Source organism: Equus asinus, chromosome 6 (assembly GCF_041296235.1).
Source record: "Equus asinus isolate D_3611 breed Donkey chromosome 6, EquAss-T2T_v2, whole genome shotgun sequence".
In the NCBI taxonomy this organism is placed as follows: Eukaryota; Metazoa; Chordata; class Mammalia; order Perissodactyla; family Equidae; genus Equus; species Equus asinus.
Window position 1 is genome coordinate 76,825,971 of NC_091795.1, and position 18,460 is coordinate 76,844,430.

Sequence of the window (18,460 nt, forward strand, 5' to 3'; positions counted from 1 at the left end):
AGTTCAAATGCTAAAAGCACTTTTCAAATAATCTATGTTTAATTAATATTTGTACAGTGCTTAGAGAGGAAACTGAAGACAGGTGCAGAGTATAGCTACAAAAATGACTTTCCTGTTGCAATGTAGCTATTTCTCAGGTGGACTGAAGTTCCTGGACCTGGGACTCATGTCATTACTCAATGGAAACTCAACAGAGAGGAGGGACCAAATCTTCTAACACTCAAGCCTGCATCCTAATCATCAGCTTATGCTGTCTTGAAATCCTGGGAACAGGCCTTGCATTTATTTGTATTCCTCACGGCAAATTCCCCAGAATCTGTGCTCACAATGTATTTGTTGATTGCTTTGCTGGCTACCTTCTGGGCTTACTAGCCCCCCAAAATATCTTACCTCCCTGTTTCACTTGGTCTGTTGAATCTAGTGGGGGATGTCACTTAGAGAAGTGGGAGGGTCTGTGTAGATGTGTTAAAACCCAAGCTTTACCAGTGAACTTGTTGTCTTACTGTAGGTAGATCATATAACTTCTCTGAGCTCCACTTTCCCCAATTACAAAATAAGGAGCATTGAACTAGATGGTCTCCAAGTCCCCTTCTGACCCTAATATAGTCTGTGTTTTAACTGGCTATATCTGTTCTAAGTTAGTAGAACGATCTCAGTGCTTATTAAAACATGTGTGGCTAAAGTACAGGTTGTAAGCGGGCAGGCAGCAGGCTGGATCCAGACTGCAGACCTGTTTAATTTAGCCCATCTGATTTTTTGGGGGAGGGCGGGTGGGTGGGAATTGAATTAGTTAACAACAGGTAAAATCCAGGAGATTTCAGGGCCTGCCCAGTGTTGCAGCAGTTAAGTTTGCGTGTTCTGCTTTGGCAGCCCAGGGTTCCCAGTTCAGGTCTGGGCACGGACCTACGCACTGTTTGTCAAGCCATGCTGTGGCAGGTGTCCCACATATAAAGTAGAGGAAGATGGGCATGGATGTTAGCTCAGGGCCAATCTTCCTCAGCAAAAAGAGGAGGACTGGCAGCAGATATCAGCTCAGGGCTAATCTTCCTCAAAAAAAAAAAAAAATCCAGGAGATTTCACATAGTTATCTGGACTTCTGCTTCTGTTGAGAAGTTGGAAAACTCAGGTACCACTTTATCTACGTTGGCAATGATTGGTTGGAACTGCCTCCTTGTCAATCCTACATGGACCCCACCAATCCCTATGGTGTCCTCAACACGAAGGTTGAATGTCAGTTCCATTGTCATCATTGTGCTTAGGCTCTTGTGTTCTTGACCCCATTTCACTCATTCATGTTACTTTCATGACCTGCAAGGTATGTGGGTGAAAAGAAGAGATGGTTGGAGGGATAATTAGAGACAGATGTCAGGAACATCCTGCCCTCCGAAGAGACATCTGTGCCAGGAACTTGGCTGCTTCCTGGGATGTGCGAGCTGCTAGGTGGGAAAAATGCCTTCAGTTAGGTGGATGGGATCAGGCAGACATTGACTGATGTGGGCAACACAATTATTTTCTATTTAAAGCTAGCTCAATTTGTCCACATTGTCTCTTCTTTGAATAAACGTCTTGAATATCATTTATACAGAATAGTGCCCCACATGAACAATTGGGCTATCCCAAACTCAGCACAGACACAAAAGAACTTTAACAGCAAAGACCCACATTTTTAGTCACCTAAGAAAATCAATCTTCCTTTTAGCAACATCATTGTAAGTCCTCCTATCCATTAGTGTGGTTATCTAATTTACTGTCTAAAAGAGGAATTTCTTAAAACTCAAAGGAGGCACTATTAATAATTATGCCAAGAGAATAGGCATAAACCAGGAGTGACCCAAGAAAACTAGGGCATGTGGTTACCCTGCTCAATATGCAACATCCACTAATGACTTGATTATAACATCTGCCATTGGCCACTGGAGGTTGTCCTGGGAACCAGATTTGTCCCATTTCCATCCCTGGGGCATGGTTGGCTCCTCTCACTATTGAAGTTCCTGCCAGATTGGAGGGGCACGCCACCGTTCTGTTCCTTCCAGGATTTGAACTCTTCTGCCCTCTTCTAACTCACAGATGCCTCTAAGCTTAAGCTTACCAAGAAGGACTGTCTTTGACTCTCAGAGATGATGCAGGTGCTGTCAGACTTGGCTGTCTGAAATTTGGGATCTGGGGAATAAATGCCATCTGCCTTTGGATCCCTCCATTTCTTCTTCTGCTTGTGCTCTCCTCTTTCAGAGACCCTTCCAGGTAATTCAAGTTAAAGAATTTCCCTCCACTTTTCTTTAAGCTAATTGGGTCGCCCCTTCATGCTACTAGACCTTTGCATTTCCTATGGGGGGGGGGGTCCATGGCTCAGGTCACTGCAGGACACCATCACTGAAGATCAAACCACCTTCCATGACCAGCAAAGACATATCATTGTAGCAATAGTAAGTCTCACTCTTGGCATTTGGGTGAGGAACAAAGGAAGTTTGGGGGCATTCCGAATAATGAAAGAAAGAAGCAGGCTTTTGAAATGCAAAGATATAAATCCCTTTACAGGGAGCAAATTATACAGTGGTACATAAAAAAAAAAAGAATAAGAAAGGGAGGAGGGATTGAGGGTAGTGGGATGCTGAAAGGAGTTGTTTAACTAACAGAGAAAGATCTAGAAAGGTGACTTTCAGATCCCTTAGATGAAGCCACCCATCTACTCATCAAAGGAGGAAAAGCCAGCCGGCTTTATTCTTTTGACAAAGATGCACCAATGTGGCAGAGAGAGAAGGTAAGAAGGCTGGTAATAGCTATTCTCATTTACCATGCAGCCTAAACTATTCTATCACTCACTTTATAAAAAGGCCTTGCAGGAGACCCGGGACATGTGGTTTTGACAGAATCTATAGTGGCAAGGAAGAGGGAGAAGAACACAGAGGAAAAGAGGGCTGATGTATTATTTACAGTTGGAGAACTTGAATAGCAGACTGCAGGGGTCGGCCCAAAGACTTGTATCTGTACGACAGCGGAATAAAGACAGGTATGTTTGAATTCGTGGTGCTGCTCCTTTTGCTGCGGGGGCCCCCTGCCAATGCTGGGCCAGCGTACGTGTGTCTCATCTCATTGCTGTGCTACAATCTGCCCTGCTACTGGTTACCTTTCCCTATGGCCTAGAAGAGTAAAGACCTCAACAGAATGCCACCTTGGCCTCTGTGTGTGAAATCTCATTAGGTTGGCACAGAGGGCATCTCGCTGGTGGTGGCATGTCCAATAAGCATGCAGATGGAAGACAGAGAGGAGGGATGCAGGGAATCTGATCCAAAAGGAACAAAAGGCCGCAGCCTCTTCAGTGAGCTGAGCGAGAGTGACAGGAGGACAGTTAAAGGAAACCAAGAGCAAAGTGTGAAAACCCACAGCAAAAGCGGCCAGAGAGCATATGCATTGGACTTCACAGCTTCCTCGTGTTTCCAGCTTACTTTTGCTCCATATGGTGCTTTACACAGCTTTCTGGGGGCTATAATGGGTTTTATTCCATAGTTTTTATACTAACATGAATGACTCCCATCTGCTCCAATACCCGATTTACTCTGTAATGTCTTCGGCTGCGAGGAGACAAGAGCTTATACGACTTGCCAACCACAGGAGTGGCAAAAAGAGACCTACTTCAGGGACACAGAAGGTTAGAACCCTATATGTGTGAGCTGCAAGGGTCTTCGAGAGGGCATGCCATTACGGATGGGGAAATTGAGGCCCAGGAAAATGAGGAACTTGCTCTAGAACATCAAGACCAGAGGTGTAGATCCAGTTTAGGGCACCAGGATATTGCTAATTCAGAGTGTACTTATTTTTCTTACTTCCTGCCATGTTAAATCTTTTGCAGGGAGCTTTTCCTCCCCATATAGGCTGTGATGAGAAAAAAGTAACTTGGATTAATCGCTAACGATAGCTAATCCCCCACTGGGATCAACTGTGCTCTGCATTACTTAAGCTGGTTATTAAAGTTTTAAACATCCGCCAGAGCCTGGGGGACCCCTGAATATGCTGGGTCCTAGGAGAGACTTACAGGGCTGGGCCCTGCGTGGAGACTCAACTGGTTTCCAGACGTTTAAAGTCCCATCTGAAATCTCTTTCAATCCTAATGACAGTTTCTGGCTTGACAATCCAGACTAATATGCCTTTCGGCTGCATCAGGCAATGACTCCTGGCAAAACTGGATTTCCTTGACAGCTTCCATAGGCCCGGGGAATCTTCTCCACTTGAGTGGAGGACAAAATAGTGATTCAAGAGGCAAGCATCTGGGAAGGAAATCCTTACTCTCCCGGCAATGCAGGCCCTGCATAAGGCTGCCATGGGAAACCCAGGGCCTCAATTTCTCCAGATGCCAAACGGTTAGAGTCAACCACCTCAGCAGCACAGCAGCAGGCAGTGTGGCGCTGCACCATCTCAAAAGCTTGGCGGTGGTGTTGTGTAACTGTCTGCCATCTGTTACTCAGAAGCAGCCTCACAAAGCGCTGAGCAATGGGCTACGGTGCTGCAGCTCCTGCGTGGAACTGACAGCATCTCAGCGGCTTGCCTGGGGGTCCCCTGCAGAGCCTGCCGCAGAACACTTTGCAGGCCCAGGCCTGCAGGTCCAGGGTGAGGCTCCTGGAAGAGATCCAGGGAGCTAAAGATGCTGCAGAGGTGGGTTCTCATGCTGCTCCTCCAACCCCTCCCATGACCATGATCTACCTGGACTTTTGCCCGGCCAAAGTGGTGGCTGGGAGGCCACCCCAACCTTTCAGTGTATAGAGTTCTAATACAGGCAAATCCTGGACCATCCCCAGGGTTCTGCGTGATGGCCTGAGAACTCAGCCGAATCTTGAGATGGCCTGGCAAGAGTGCTCAGCTTTTGTGGGCTTGTTTGATTTTCATCTCTGTTCTGAACCAAAAACTTCTTATCTAAGCCTAGCCAAGAACTCTTTGGGGCTGTGAGACAGGACTGCCCTGTGGCTGAAAAACAAGGTAGCAAATACAGGGGGCTTTCAGAGATTCCTCCATTCCTGATTCCACTTCTTGGAGGCTCCATCTCACGGGAGAATGAATTCCAGAGGCCTGCTTTACAGCTGCCCCACCTCCTGTAGGGTATGGGGGTTTCCCCTATGCTGTGCTCTATGGGGCAAGAGAGGCAGGGAGGATGGAGGCTACAGTAGTAGGTGCATCATTTTCACCTCCCCAAGAAACTTGATGAGATAAGCATATATTAAAACGGCACCGTTCCTGCAGCCACCGTTGCCCAGGCAGAGCAAGGTTTTTTTCCTCCCTTCTTTGAGCTATCAGATCATCAGATAACACCAGCACCTTGCATTCAGCTTGCATACTATTCATTCACTTGTCAGAGGAGGTATTATTGTCTCCATTTTACAGATGAGGAATCTAAGGTTGGGGGGAAGGTAAAGGCCTTGCCCATGATTCACAGAGCTAGAGTGGCTGAGCTGGGTCAGGAACCCCTAGTCCAGTGGTATCACCATTATTCCAGCCTAGCTGAGGCCTACATGGGAATCCAATTCAGAATTTTCTCTGCCTCTAGACGCAAGCAGTTTTAGTCTGCAAGAGGGAGGAGGATGCGCTTCCCAAAGGCATTTGGGAAAAGGGACTATTGAAAGATATAACCTTCTGCCCCAGTACCGTCTGCCCAGGGTCACTTTCCAAGAACCCCGTGTGGTTGGCCCAACTTTGTACCCCCTTTCTTGCAAGCACAGAGCCCTGATGCTTATAGGGAGAGAAAACCCTTAAAGGAGATAATTGAGCCTTAATTTTTAAAAGGAATTCTTTAAAGTTAAATTTAGACCAGCTCAGCGTTCCATTAAGCAGAAAAAGTTGCCAGGCACCTGCAGGCAGACAGAGAAACACCCTGGGGAGGTGCCTGAATTCGGCCTTGGCCAGGGGAGCGAATGGCGGTTGGGGCAGCACGGTTCCAGAGCCCAGCCGGAGGGAGAGTGCATGCAGGGCGGGAGCCGGGTGTGAGCGCCACGTGCAGCCCCCAGCGGTGAGCGGGAAAGTCCTCCCAGGCACAGCTCCTCCTGGCGCGGGCTGGCTCCTCGGTTCCAACCCGCAGCTGGTGGTGGCGGGCCTCGCGGATGCACCGTTCCCGCCCCAACCCAGGGTGGCCCCGGAGCGGCGCCCAGGGCTCGGCGCGGGCGGGCCAAGAACAGCACCGTGCGCCTCGGTCGGCGGGCGGCGGTAGCAACCCCTCTCAGAGCTCCGCTTGCTCCCGCCCGGGCTCCCTCAGAGTCGGTCTGTCTGTTGGGCCCACCCTCCCCCTTTGCTCCCTCCTCTCCCTCCTCCCTCATGTTCCTCCCGGGGTGCCGGGCACAGCCTCGGATTCCTCCCTTCTCGCAGCTCGAGTCAGTTTCCCTGGCGGTGGCAACGGCGGCGCGGGGAGCATCTCGGCGGCCACCGTGCTTCTCCGGCAGGAGCGGGCATCCAGCTTGACTGCCCTTCGGCTTTTCCCTGCCACGCCTCGGGGCGCCCTGCGCCCCCTACCCCTGCTCGCTTCTCTCCGAAGCGGGCGCGGAGCCCTGCAGGATCCCGCCGGCCCTCCACCCAGATCCCGGGGCTGGCGCTTCCTAGAGCGAGGCGCTCTCTGAGACTCCTGCCCCGCCGACCCTGACCGCCAGGGGGTGCCCCAGGGGCGTAGCTCTGGGAGAGGAGAAAGCAAAGGGGACCATGCGGTGCCTGCCTCGCCGCCTGGCGCTGCTGATCTTCGGGGTGCTCTGGATTATCGGACTACTGTTGTTCTGGGTAACCAAGAATAAGTTGGAGGTGCCCGCGGAACCTGAAGTGCAGACCCCCAAGGTACGGGGTTCGGCGGCGCGCCGGGCGCGGGGCAGCGGTTTGCAGGAGGGCGCACAGCCCGCGTGCCGGGTTTGCGGGCTCCTAGGAAGCCAGGTCGGGGGTCTGGGTGCTGCGAGCAGGTAACCGAGTGCCGGCTGCGGCTACAGTGTGATATTTCTAAATTTTAAAAAGCTCGGGGCATCTCTGGACCCGCGATGTGTTTAAGTGGGAGTGGGTGTGTGTGGTGGGACCGCGCGCGCGCGCGCGCGGAGAGAGCGGGGCTATCAACTTGGGCAACGCGCCAGGGTCCCGGGGCGGAGGGGGCGCTGCAGATGAGCCACTCGGTGGGTAGCGGTCTGTGGACGCCGCGAGAGAGTCGCCGGTGGTTGGGTCCGGTGGCAGGGCCGGCCGGTGCTGGCGCCCCCGAAAAGTCTGGCGGCTGCACTGACCTCCTTCCTTCCCGCAGCTGCCAGGCCCGGCAAGCGGAGGCCCGAGGCCCGGGGTGCGCCGCGCGCGCGTGTGCGTCGCGGGCGAGCGCCCTGCAGCCTCCTGGGCAGCTGCTGCCGGGGCCCACCTCTGCTTTTTAATTGTCCCCGAGCCCTTCAGCTGCATTGGAAGTTGAATGTGCCCCGAACACCACTAAAGAGCCTGTAGAAACAGACTCCTTGGTATTGGTGGGAGTTGGGGAAATGGGAAATGAGACTTGGCGGTGGGACGCTGAAGGAGGCCTCTGGGGGTTTCCTGACCAGCCAGGCAACATTTATGCATTGGGTCCAGAGCAGTCTTCCAGGGACAAGGAAAAGGCCTTGGAGGGGCTCATGGTCCCAGCCGGAGACTGAAAAATATGGGGGTGGGGGGGGCAGTATCCCAGTGAGTACAGTACAGAGCGCCTGTGCCGGTCTGCAGTGGTGCTCCTTCCTTAGTTGTATGGGTTGGGTGGTATTATCCTTATTACATGGATTAGGAAGCAGATTCAGTCTTTAAGTAATTTGCCTCCCATCGCTCTACTGATCTGAACCCCAACCTCCGATGTTCAGGATCTTTCCACTAGATCAAGTTGCTTGTCGGATCCCTTTTTAACTCAGTCTTCTGGCTCATATGTTTTGGAATCTTGCCGCTGCTCGGTTGAGCTCCACAAGCATTTCCTGAGACCTGCAGTGGACCATACCGTGTGCTGAGGGCCAAGACGGCTCAGGGCACTAGGTATCACAGGAGTCTGGGGACTTCCTGGAGGAGGAGGACATAACAGAACTGAGTTGAGAAGGATGAAGAGGAGCTTTGCCAATAGGTAGGGAGGACATTCCAGGTAGAGGTTAACTGTACCAAACAGGCTCAGAGCAATGACACAGCACGTTGTGTGAGTTTGGCATAATTTGAGAATATGGCATGTGGCCAATGACAAAGATGAGGCTGGGGAGGTGTATAAGGGTCATGTTGGGTAGGACCTTCTGGATGCTAGGGGGCTTTGGAGGAGATACTAAGCAGAGGAGTGACGAGGACAGACTGGTGACTTCAAACAGCCTATATCACACTGGATCAATTTTTTCACTCACCTCAGACCTGCCCGTAGATCTGGAGAGCTTTTCTTTTCCCCTGGGTGGTTCTGCTCCTTGTGATGCAGTTAATGACGCCTGCAGGGACATGATCTCTGTCTGTTTTGCACTGAACTTCATTACCTTAAGCTTACTTATTCTCAGCCTCACCCAGGGACCTGGGACAAGAGATCGGTTCCCTTCTTCGTGCACTGTATCCTTCCTCCTTACCTGCCGCTTCTCTTCCTGGTGTGTGCTGAGCACATTTATCGAACGCAGCTGGATGCCAGGCTCTGTGCTCGTGTTGGGGCTGCTGTGATGAGCACACCATGTCCCTGCCGTTTGGGGCCTCTCACAAGTTCCTGGTTGAGCAGAATTACAAACAAATGAGTAGTGGGGCAGGGTGGGGGAGGTGGTCTAATATTGGCCGACCGGACACGCTACTGTGCAGTCATGGAAGATGGGGGCTTCTTTGACTGCTTGCTCTGTCTTAACATCTTCTCCCGTGTTTCCCCCATTTTCTGTATCTTTTATAAGCATAAATCCTAAAGATTTTAAAAATCTTGATGCCTCATTATTAGGCGCCCTTCTTTTTGTTAGTATGTTTCTCCTTCCAGTTTTTCACCTGTACGTGTGACTTTGTGTGTCCGCATATATGTGTGGTGTGTATTGGTGGATGTATTTGTGTCTGGTGGATGAGCAACCCTCTGTATCTTAGTGTATGTGTATTTGAGGAGAGAGGTGGGGAGACAAAGAGAGGTCCTTTCTCAGCACCAGAACATTTTATTCCCATGACTGATCTAGGTAGGAAATTTGCACGTCCTGTCCGAAGGAGTGCAGTTGTTGGTTCCCAAACCTGACTGCATGTCAGAATCACCTGGAAAGCTTGTTTAACATGTGAGTTTTGGGGTTTATTGCAGAGATTATGATCCTGCGGGTCTGGGAGAAGGTCCTAGAATCAGTATCTTTACAGAGGCTCCATGTGAGTCTGAAGCGGCCTGTTGATGGACAGCATTTGGGAGCTGGATGAAGAATACCAAGTCTGTTGATTTTTTTGCAGTTTGGTTGGGTCCGTGTAAATTTGGCCGAGCGATTTCATTCTTCTTGAATTCCTGGTGGACCAGCCTTGTGTGCAGTCATGTGAAATAACAATAGCTAGCATGTATATAGTGCTTTACAAATTCACAGACTCTGTTTCACATATATTAGCTCACTTAATCTCCACGACAACCACGTAAGGCAGATAATACTTTATGCAGATACGATTGAGTAATGAAGTTAAACAATTGGCCTAAGATAAGAAGGCTGTTATTAAGTGGCAGGATCAGGGTCAAAAATGGAATGGGCTCGTCTTGGGAACTGCCCACGCACATGCTCCTTCTGTGTCACTGTGCTGCATGGACTCCTGGGTCTGCACTCGTGGGTGATGGGGGTAGGTTAGGGATGTTTACAGATGCACGCTGCCCGCCTACTTTCCAGCACTTCCATGGCTCATCCCCAGATGCTGGCCTTTGGAGAGCTCCAGGAGGGTTGGTGGAATTTGTGGGGGAACCATCTCAGAGGGAAATTCTGCTCTGCCCTCGGAGGAGGCCATAGGAGGCAGAGGAAGCTCCTCTGGCTGGACAGAGTGCACCCTGGTGGGGAGGGTCGGATCAGGGGTTGCAGCCTCATTGGGAGGTTGCAGCACCATTGGTTTAGGAATCATTTGCCAGGGCAGAGATTGTTTCCTCAAGGGTAGGTTGAGGAAAATTCCGATGGTAAGAATTCAGATGGGACGTTTGTCTATTATAAGGAAAAATTCAATCTTTGAGTGAATTCAGTATCCTAGGTTTTCCTAGGAAATGCTCATGCATGGTCATGGGGAGAGCTCTTTCCTTGGACGTGCCGAAGGCTTGGGGAAATTTTCACCCTGCCTGGGCTTCTTCCCAGTGTGGGGGAGGGGGTCAGCTTATTTTCCAAAGCAATAGCAGTGGATTCCCTTCCCTTAAAAATATTTAGAGAAGTTGGGAATGGTGGAGAGCCCGGAGAGGAGAGAGCTGTGGCCAGGGATCCTGGGCTGGGGACTTCCCAAATTTTAGATTCCATACAGCAGATTGCCTTCCCTGGGGTCTGCTGCAGCTTCTAGCTCTGGGCTCCCGGGCCCTTATTCTCCTTTCCTCACAGTGTTAGGAAACATCCTCATTCACCTAGCCATAGGATCTTCAAAATGGGCCTGATACAAAATAAAACCTGTGCCTGGTCACCATCCACATGATAGGGAGAAGGCATGCTGCATGGCTAGTTTAAGAAAATTAATTGGATTTTTCTTCTTAGTTTCAAGAAGAGCTGGTTCTATTATTAGCTCAAGAGGATTTCTTTATGTTTGACTTTTTAATGTTGATTCGATTCTTGTACCGGGCCCCTCAACCCCAAATTCAGCAAAGCTCTAATTCCTAATTGAAAATCATGTAACAAGTTTGATGTCTTAAATCAAACTGTATTTTAGAGATAAATACTATACCATTAAAAAGTATCTGAAAAATGTTTTCATTTCCTCTCTCTGCTATCATTTGTTTGTCATTTGGGGAATTATACAACTGATAGAATTAAAAAAAGAATCAGCAAATTTGTTTCTTATTTCCAAGAAACTAAATTTAGTCCAGGCGTTTAAAGTTTAGTAAAAGCAAAAGCATTTGAGGCCTGAGGGTACTTTCTGAGGAAGATGTTGGAAAAGTAAAGCCTCTGAATAAAGTGCCTCGGGCCCATGTAAATGTGTTTGTGCTGTAGGAGAAATAGAGCAAACACGGTTAGAAAAGAGCTTGTCTTTCTGTAATATTTGCATACTACAAATGCCTTGAGTCTAAGACACTGTTTTATTCTCCACTTAGTAGATAATTTCTCCCATTAAAAAAAAATCATGAATTTTAGAGAGCAATCGTATTAATCTACTGATGTTCAGTGTGCACACACTGGTCTCTGTCCAGGGAATTTTGACTCTGGCAAGACCAGAAGTAGCCCATTATCAGAGGAATGGTCATCCTTTCCTTGGCTTCTGTGTGTGTGGTTCCTGTCCTGGGCTCTGTGCTGTTTTCCCCTCTAAGGCAGCTCCTGGAACAGGTGTGGGGATGGTGTCGCCAGGTGGGCCAGCAGCGGCTGCTGAGAGAGGCTGGGGAATAGGAGAGTAGCAGGTGGAACCTCAAGTATTCGAGAAATAGCACGTTTTTGTTTTCTAGAGACCAAGAAGCTTTTTGTTTTTTAAACTCTGAGCTCTACCCCCTCTCCCACCCTGTCTAATCCCATCAGGCTGATGGGAATTTCTCTGCCCTGGGTCATTTTTGGCCCGCCCTGGGTTGTACCCATGGCCTAGCTTGCTTTCCCAGCCAGCACTTGCCCCCAGGTTCAGGAGGGAGGCCCTGCCCCAGGGACCCGAGATCTGTTCTAAGGGAATCTCTTTGAGTCAGCCCGGGGAGCTCTCTCTCCCCCTAAACCCTTGTTCCCCTGAGTGGCTTGGTGCTTGTGGAAACAGCCCAGGGATCCCTGCCTCAGACCTTCCTGGAGGCACAGAACGATATATATCTGCTCACATCAGGGAAGACAGAGGAGCAAAACCAGGAAGGAAAGAGAAATTAATGTCCCTGTCACAAGCCTCCCCGCCTGTCTGAGATGACGCGTTTTCAAGGTTGCTAGTCTGTTTGTATCATTTAAAAGTGTTAATTTCCACTCATCAGTGGTCATTTATAAACCGAAGAGGGACAGAATGAGGCTGCCTGTTGACTGGTGCCTACGGCCCAGAATTTCCACACAGCCTATTTCACATGCTATCTCATCACCTCCTTTGCCTGCATCTTTTCCCACACCTCCCCCATTCCGAATTTCCAAAATAATCGCATCCATTATCAGGCACCCAGGAACACATTTTGAAGAAGTGTTGCTGTGCCCTTGTTTGGTTTCTAACGTTGGCAGTTTTGTCACTCTTCCAGAGCATCTCAAAGTCCCCAGTGCATTTTTGGAAAACAATCTGAATTAGAAAGCAGAGACAGATTCCCCCTCTGCTCTTAGGGGGCATCTGTGAACCCTGCCATGGCGTTTGCACATTCCACCCCAGAGACCACCATTACAGACCTGCCATCTGTTCAGGGAAGTGAGTCTGGACGTGCCCTATGCCCTCTACAGCTGGTGCTGAGTCTTCCCACTTGCCTGCAGTGACCCTGAGCTGGGAGGTCAGCCTTCCTCCTGGCATGGACCTCAGAGACTCATTGCTCACTGGAGTCAAGGGATAGAGAGCCTGACCCCCTCTTGGTCGCTCCCATCATGTCATAACCGAGTGTGGTTTCACCTTCTGGTTTTTCTTATACATATGGCAGCCTGGACATCTCTTTCTACCCTTGGCAGTGCCAGGGATAATTCCGATTCCTCTCTTCTGGGCTCAGTCTCCTCACCTGTGGAATGGGAGCAGCATGCTATAGCACTGCCTGTCTCTCACTCACTTTGTCAGCAGTCTGAGCTGTTTCGGGTTCCTTGTGAATAACTTTGAAGTGAGACCTTATGGCTATAAATAATTATACCACAGATACTCTGTGTCTATTACTTATCTTTTAATTATTTTACCAGAAACACTAGATTAACCAAAAAAATAAATCAGTGTTCGAGTCCTCAGATGTTGAGCTGATTAAGAGAGAACCCCTTTGGGATACTGAAGAACACACACGCGCGCACGCACACACACCCACACATGCACTCTGGTACCCTGGGGAATTCTGCAGAAGCTCCTGAAATTTGCTGGCTCTGGTATTTTGGTATTTCAGAATAAACAGCCTGATATGACCTTCTGGGGCAGCAGTCTTTGCGTTTAGCAGCGGCTGCTGCCATCACAGGACCTAATGAACACTAGGAAGCTGATACGGGAGAAAGAGGAAGAGATCTCCTCGGTGTGAGAAATTTATGTGCCACCCGGGGAGTCCTCTTTCTTCCTGCTTTGCTTTCCCTCTTCCATCGCCCCCCTGTTCCCCTCCTGCCTTCAAGCTCATGAGGCCTAGAGCAGAGAGCCCCAGGGTACTTGGTCAGGAGCTCCAGGGAGAAGTCTGGCAGCAAAAGAGCCCAGTACTTCCCTGGGGCTCCAAGGTCAGGAGCAGCCTGCCTTGCTGGTCACTGGAGATACAGGGACCGCTCTGGATGCAAAGACAGTTCTTTCTGGAAGAGGGAAGTTGCCGCTCTGGACCACCCTGAGCCGTTCTGCTCGGACACCTTTATGGCAGCACGAACCCTTATGGCAGGAATGAAGGAGCCATCTGACCTGCTGCCTCCTGGACAATGCCGATTTCAAGTGCAAAGTTTCTTCTGCATACCATTTCCTGGAGACGAGATTAGGCACTTAAAAAAAATAATTAAATTCTCTTCGTGTCACTTGTCTTCTTAACTGTTAGCACTACAGAGATCTTTCAAGGAAATGCAGGGCAGAGAGGCAACTCACATGTGCCTGCCATTGGATTTGAATGCCCAGGGAGAGAACAACCACCCAGCTGCCTCCTTTCTAATGATCCTGTTGTTTAAACCCAATTTGCATCTCATTCGAGACCAGGAGAGAGTGGGAAGAGACATCTGTAGGACTGGTATGACTGCCCTGTCTTGACAAACTCTCTCCAAAACAGCTAACTGTCCCTTTTCTCTGTCGTCACTGAGATTTGGAAATTAGGATTCTCTTCCTGGTGGTGTGAGCTGAAGATTTATGGAGCTTCTTGTGTTCCTCTGAGAGCACTCTAATCATTTATTTTTCCCCCCAGCCATAGGGAGACTGATCCAATCAATATTTATGCGCCCGTCACTCGCAGCTGCAACGTGCGGGCATAATGGACGCCAAATTCCTTGATGGCCATTGAAAAATTAGCTGGCGCCTGTATTTCAGGCTCATTGTTTTCTAGGATCTCGAGGAGATCAGACCACGTGGTCCACAGATTAATTAAGCCACCCAGATAATTGGCTGTTAATAGATGGCCAGTTGATGGCTGCCAGCTGGGTACTGAATTGACTAAAGTCCTTATGGTGGGTGGGTGGTCTTCATCAAAAGAGGAACTGGCTGAAAGTCTTGACTAATTAAAGGTGAATTGGGAACGGGAAGATAAGTAACTTCTTTCCTGCATGACTTCATGTGATGTTTTACAGTTTACAAAGCGTTTTTGTTCACAAATGCCTCATTTGATCTTTACTGCAACCCTGTGAAGTGGATGTTTTTATTATTCTCCTTTTCTGAAGTATGATGAAGCTGAGGTTTTAAGGGGGAGGAGGCTTTTGGCAAGCTCATCTAACCACTAAGTGGCCTGGAACTCGTTCTTTTGAGAATAAAGCACGTGCTGTTTGTATTATGGCCGTGCTCAACTTCTGGTTAGCTTCCTTTTCCTGGAAATGAAATCTATTTTATATATGTATATACGATATGTATATTTTCATATGGACAAAAAGCTAGTGCTCTTGATGAGAAATGGCTATATAGCGTTGCTTTTCTGCATTCAGAAGGAAACTGAGGAGCGGATCAAGGGACCTATACATGGGAGCCATCTTTACAAGGCCAGGGGACGTCAGGTTTTCTTCCAGGATGGGCCAAGTTTAACTCACCCACAAGCCCTACAGAAATGTTGCCCAGGACACTGCCTTCTGCTGTGTGAAGATGCTGGGCTGCAGTGGCAGACTTGGGTCTCCGGAGAAGTGGAGAGAGGCTCTCCAGCCCCCTCGGTCCCGTGGTGGGCACTGGCTCTGTCCTTGTGTGAGCCCTCACTGGGGTTTGACAGCAGGCAATGAGGCTCTGCTGTCATTCACAAGGCTGCTCAACTCACAAGTCAGCAGGATTGTGCAATTAAGACAGAAACTGTTGATGTGAATCCCTTTCGTGATGAATATGGTCCTTAAACAATCAGAAGCAATTCCCCTCTAAGAGGAAAAATGTCATTTGAAAGAACCTAATACATCCTATTTGAAATGCAAGGCAGGTGTGTGGGGGAATGGCTCCAGGGAAGTGCCTTTGGAAGATACCCAGCATCACCTGAGACCTTCCCTTCTGGAAGGCAGAGGGCGCCCTGCCTGTGTTTTGCTGTTCCACCTTGAAGGCCCATTGATGATGTAGTTGCTGCCCATGTGTATGCTTAAACTTACGAAAGCATAAAATCAGGAGGCTGCAGATGTCTTCCTGGATATTTTGTCTGCAATTCGGGTAAACTAGCAGAGGGCTCACGGTGGTGCTTTTGTTAGCTGCCAGATCTCCAGCAGAAACATGACTTTTTTCACTGTTGTCCACTTGTACTGAGCATGACAACATTAAGGGAGCTATATTTTTTAAATATGTGCATGAAGTAAGAACGAAAAGAAATGTACATCTAGATAACTGATATTTTCCCTCCCCACTCAGAGACCCTGATGGTTTTCTACTCATTTGCTCAATTCTGGGTCAGATTAACTCCCTGTCATTCTCCCTGCCTCCCTTAAAACTGAGATTATAGATTCTGCTCCAGGTTTTAGCTTTTCTCTTAAAGCTGAGCATGTATTTTGGAAGACTTCTTGGCAGTGTCTTCTAAAGTTGAAGTATGTGTATATACCTATGACCCTGCAATTCACTCCTAGCCATAAACCCAACAGAAATGCATAGGTATTTCAATGAATGTCATGCACTCAAATTGGTGTTGGCAAACTTTTTCTGTAAAGGACCAGACAGTATTTTTGTTTTTTTGGGTTATACAGTTTCTGTCGTAACTACTCAACTCTCCTGTTGTAGAGTGAAAGACAACATGTAAACGAATGAGTGGCTATATTCCAACAAAACTTTATTTATGGACACTGAAATTTGAATTTCATATATTTTTCACATCTCATGAAATATTCTTCTTCTGGTATTATTTGCAAATATTTATAAATGTGAGATCCATTCTTACTTTGCAGGGTGCAGTAAAACAGGTGGTGGGCCAGATTTGGCCCACAGGCTGTGGGATCCCGTTTATATAAAGTACAAGAATAGGCAAATCTAATCTGTGGTGTTGAAAGTCAGTTTTGTAGTGACTCTTGGTGGGGGTTAGTGACTAAAAGGGGACAGGGGGCATTTGGGGCGAACTGGTACTATTCAGTTTCTTAATCTGGGTGCTTGTTACTCAAGTGTGTTCACTTTGTGAAAATTCATTGAATGCAAGCTCTTTTCTGCTTGTATGTTCCACTTTAATAAAAAGTTCAAAAGGAAAATCTGAACTGTGTGGCTTCTGACTCTAGGTTTTAGCACCTCATTTGGGGTTAGAGTGTAGCAGTTTTCGTTTTTTATAGCCACTGGTTTCTATTTCCTGAATAAGAGTCTTTGGAGACAGCCAGCCCTGACGGCTTCGTGGTTAGAGTTTGACACTCACTGCTTGGGCGGCCTGGGTTTGCTATTACGTCTCGAAACCAAACCACCCGTCTGTGAGTTGCCATGCTGTGGCAGTGGCTCACAGGAGAACTAGCACGACTTATAACTAGGATATACAACCATGTACTGTGGCTTTGGGGAGGGAAAAAAACAGCAAAAAAACAGGAAGATTGGCAACAGATGTTAACCTAGGGCAACTCAACAAGAAAGAGAGTCTTCGGAGAAAGGCCTTGATATGTCTATCCAGTTTCCCAAATCTTTCTCCGTCTTATATACAGGGAGACATTTAACAACTGGTGTGGTGCTGGCACCAGCCGACCAAAGTGCAAGTATGTGCTGAGTGATAACCTTTTAGTTGCTGGATCATAGGAAGATGGGAGAGGGTCCTAGGGGAGGGCAGGGGCAGCAGGAGGACCTGCAGGATGGTAGAAACCCTGAGGAAGACTTGGACTAATCTAGCTGCATCACAGTGACTCCGGGCTGAAATCTACCTATGCTTATTGGTAAGAGGTGGTGGCTTAATTGCAGAGAATGGAATATGGCACAAGCTACTGGCTTGTAGAAAACCAGCTTCTATTTTTTTGCATCCAGGAAAAAAACCCAGAAAATCAACAATCTGAGCCCCTACTAATTGCCAGGTGCTTCCTGTGTCAGCTGTGTATTCTTCCTAACAAGCCTGTGTGGTGGCATTATTCACTTCATTTTTCAGACGAGCAACATCAAAGCTGGGAGAAGTTAAGTGACTATCCCAAGGTCATGCTGCTCCTAGGAGTGGGAGCTAGATTCCAAACCAGAACTGTTTGGCTCCAGAGCCCACTCTCCTTCCACTTCACCATGCCCACCCCACGCTTCCTTCTCTCCTGGCACAGTCGCATTGAATCTGGTCTCTTGAAAGAGATGACTTGAGTATATTTTCCTCTTAGCAACCAGCCTTTCGAGCCCGCCTTTGTTCTGCTTCCCAGAATCACACACATCTTGTTTAAACCAGAAGCTGTTGAATGAAACAGTTTTATATCAGAAGCTATCTCTTCCAGGACAAGTCATTTTAAAACAATATTCAAAGAGAAAACTTTACAATATTTTCAGAGAGAAATATGTTGGGCTTTCAGCACTATTTGATGTCCCTGATGAATACTTTTCTCCTAGACAACTGGGAATGCTTCTGTTCCCAGGGTTAAACTTTAGAAAAGGCAGTCTCCAAGGTCTCACATTCTGGAGAGTGTTAGGGTGCTTTAGCATACCTCCAGACTGATTAAAGAGGGAACAGTGAGAAATTGATCCACAGATGCAGAAAATACAAAGGCCAGAGTGAATGGCTAAACACTTTCCACATCACCCCTCGGAGAGTAGTCCCGAATCCAGCATAATAGCACCAATTATTTGGTTGTTTGTGCTGAGGAGTTGAAAGCTATCATGTGCCGGGAAAATACTCAGCATGGAGCAGTAATTATGGATCAGCTGAGGATAAAGGATGCATTGGATTGACTGCTAATTAGATTATTAGCACCAAAAACAAATACCTGCTATTCACCATAAATAAGCTGCATTTATGATATTTTTATTTTGCTTTTTAATGCATGTTCCTTTTTATAATGTGCAATTTCCTTTCTTCTTTTTCTGTGCCAAGATTTCCCATGTTCCCCTGTCATAAGCATATTTGTTTATTGAGCTGTAATCAAGTCGTTTTCTTGTTTCCTTCCAGTCTCAAAAGGGGGGTGAAAGAGCTGACATGTATTACTGCCATGTGTCAGGCCCTATGAAGTGTGTTAGGGCTTCTCAGGGAAGAAGTCAGGGC

General features: G+C 48.2%; 1 protein-coding gene across 2 annotated transcripts in view; it reads left to right on the plus strand.

Annotated features, from left to right (window-relative positions):
* Nucleotides 1-6,353: 6,353 nt before the first annotated feature.
* GALNT14 (polypeptide N-acetylgalactosaminyltransferase 14) overlaps nt 6,354-18,460 on the plus strand; it is a 209,490-nt gene continuing 197,383 nt past the window's right edge. The window contains exon 1 of one of the 2 annotated variants that reach the window (XM_014866453.3): nt 6,354-6,801. In XM_014866453.3, the coding sequence (XP_014721939.1) occupies nt 6,673-6,801 (129 nt within the window). In that variant the 5' untranslated portion in view covers nt 6,354-6,672. The remainder of the gene's footprint in view (nt 6,802-18,460) is intronic. The other variant, XM_070512328.1, reaches the window with a different exon arrangement.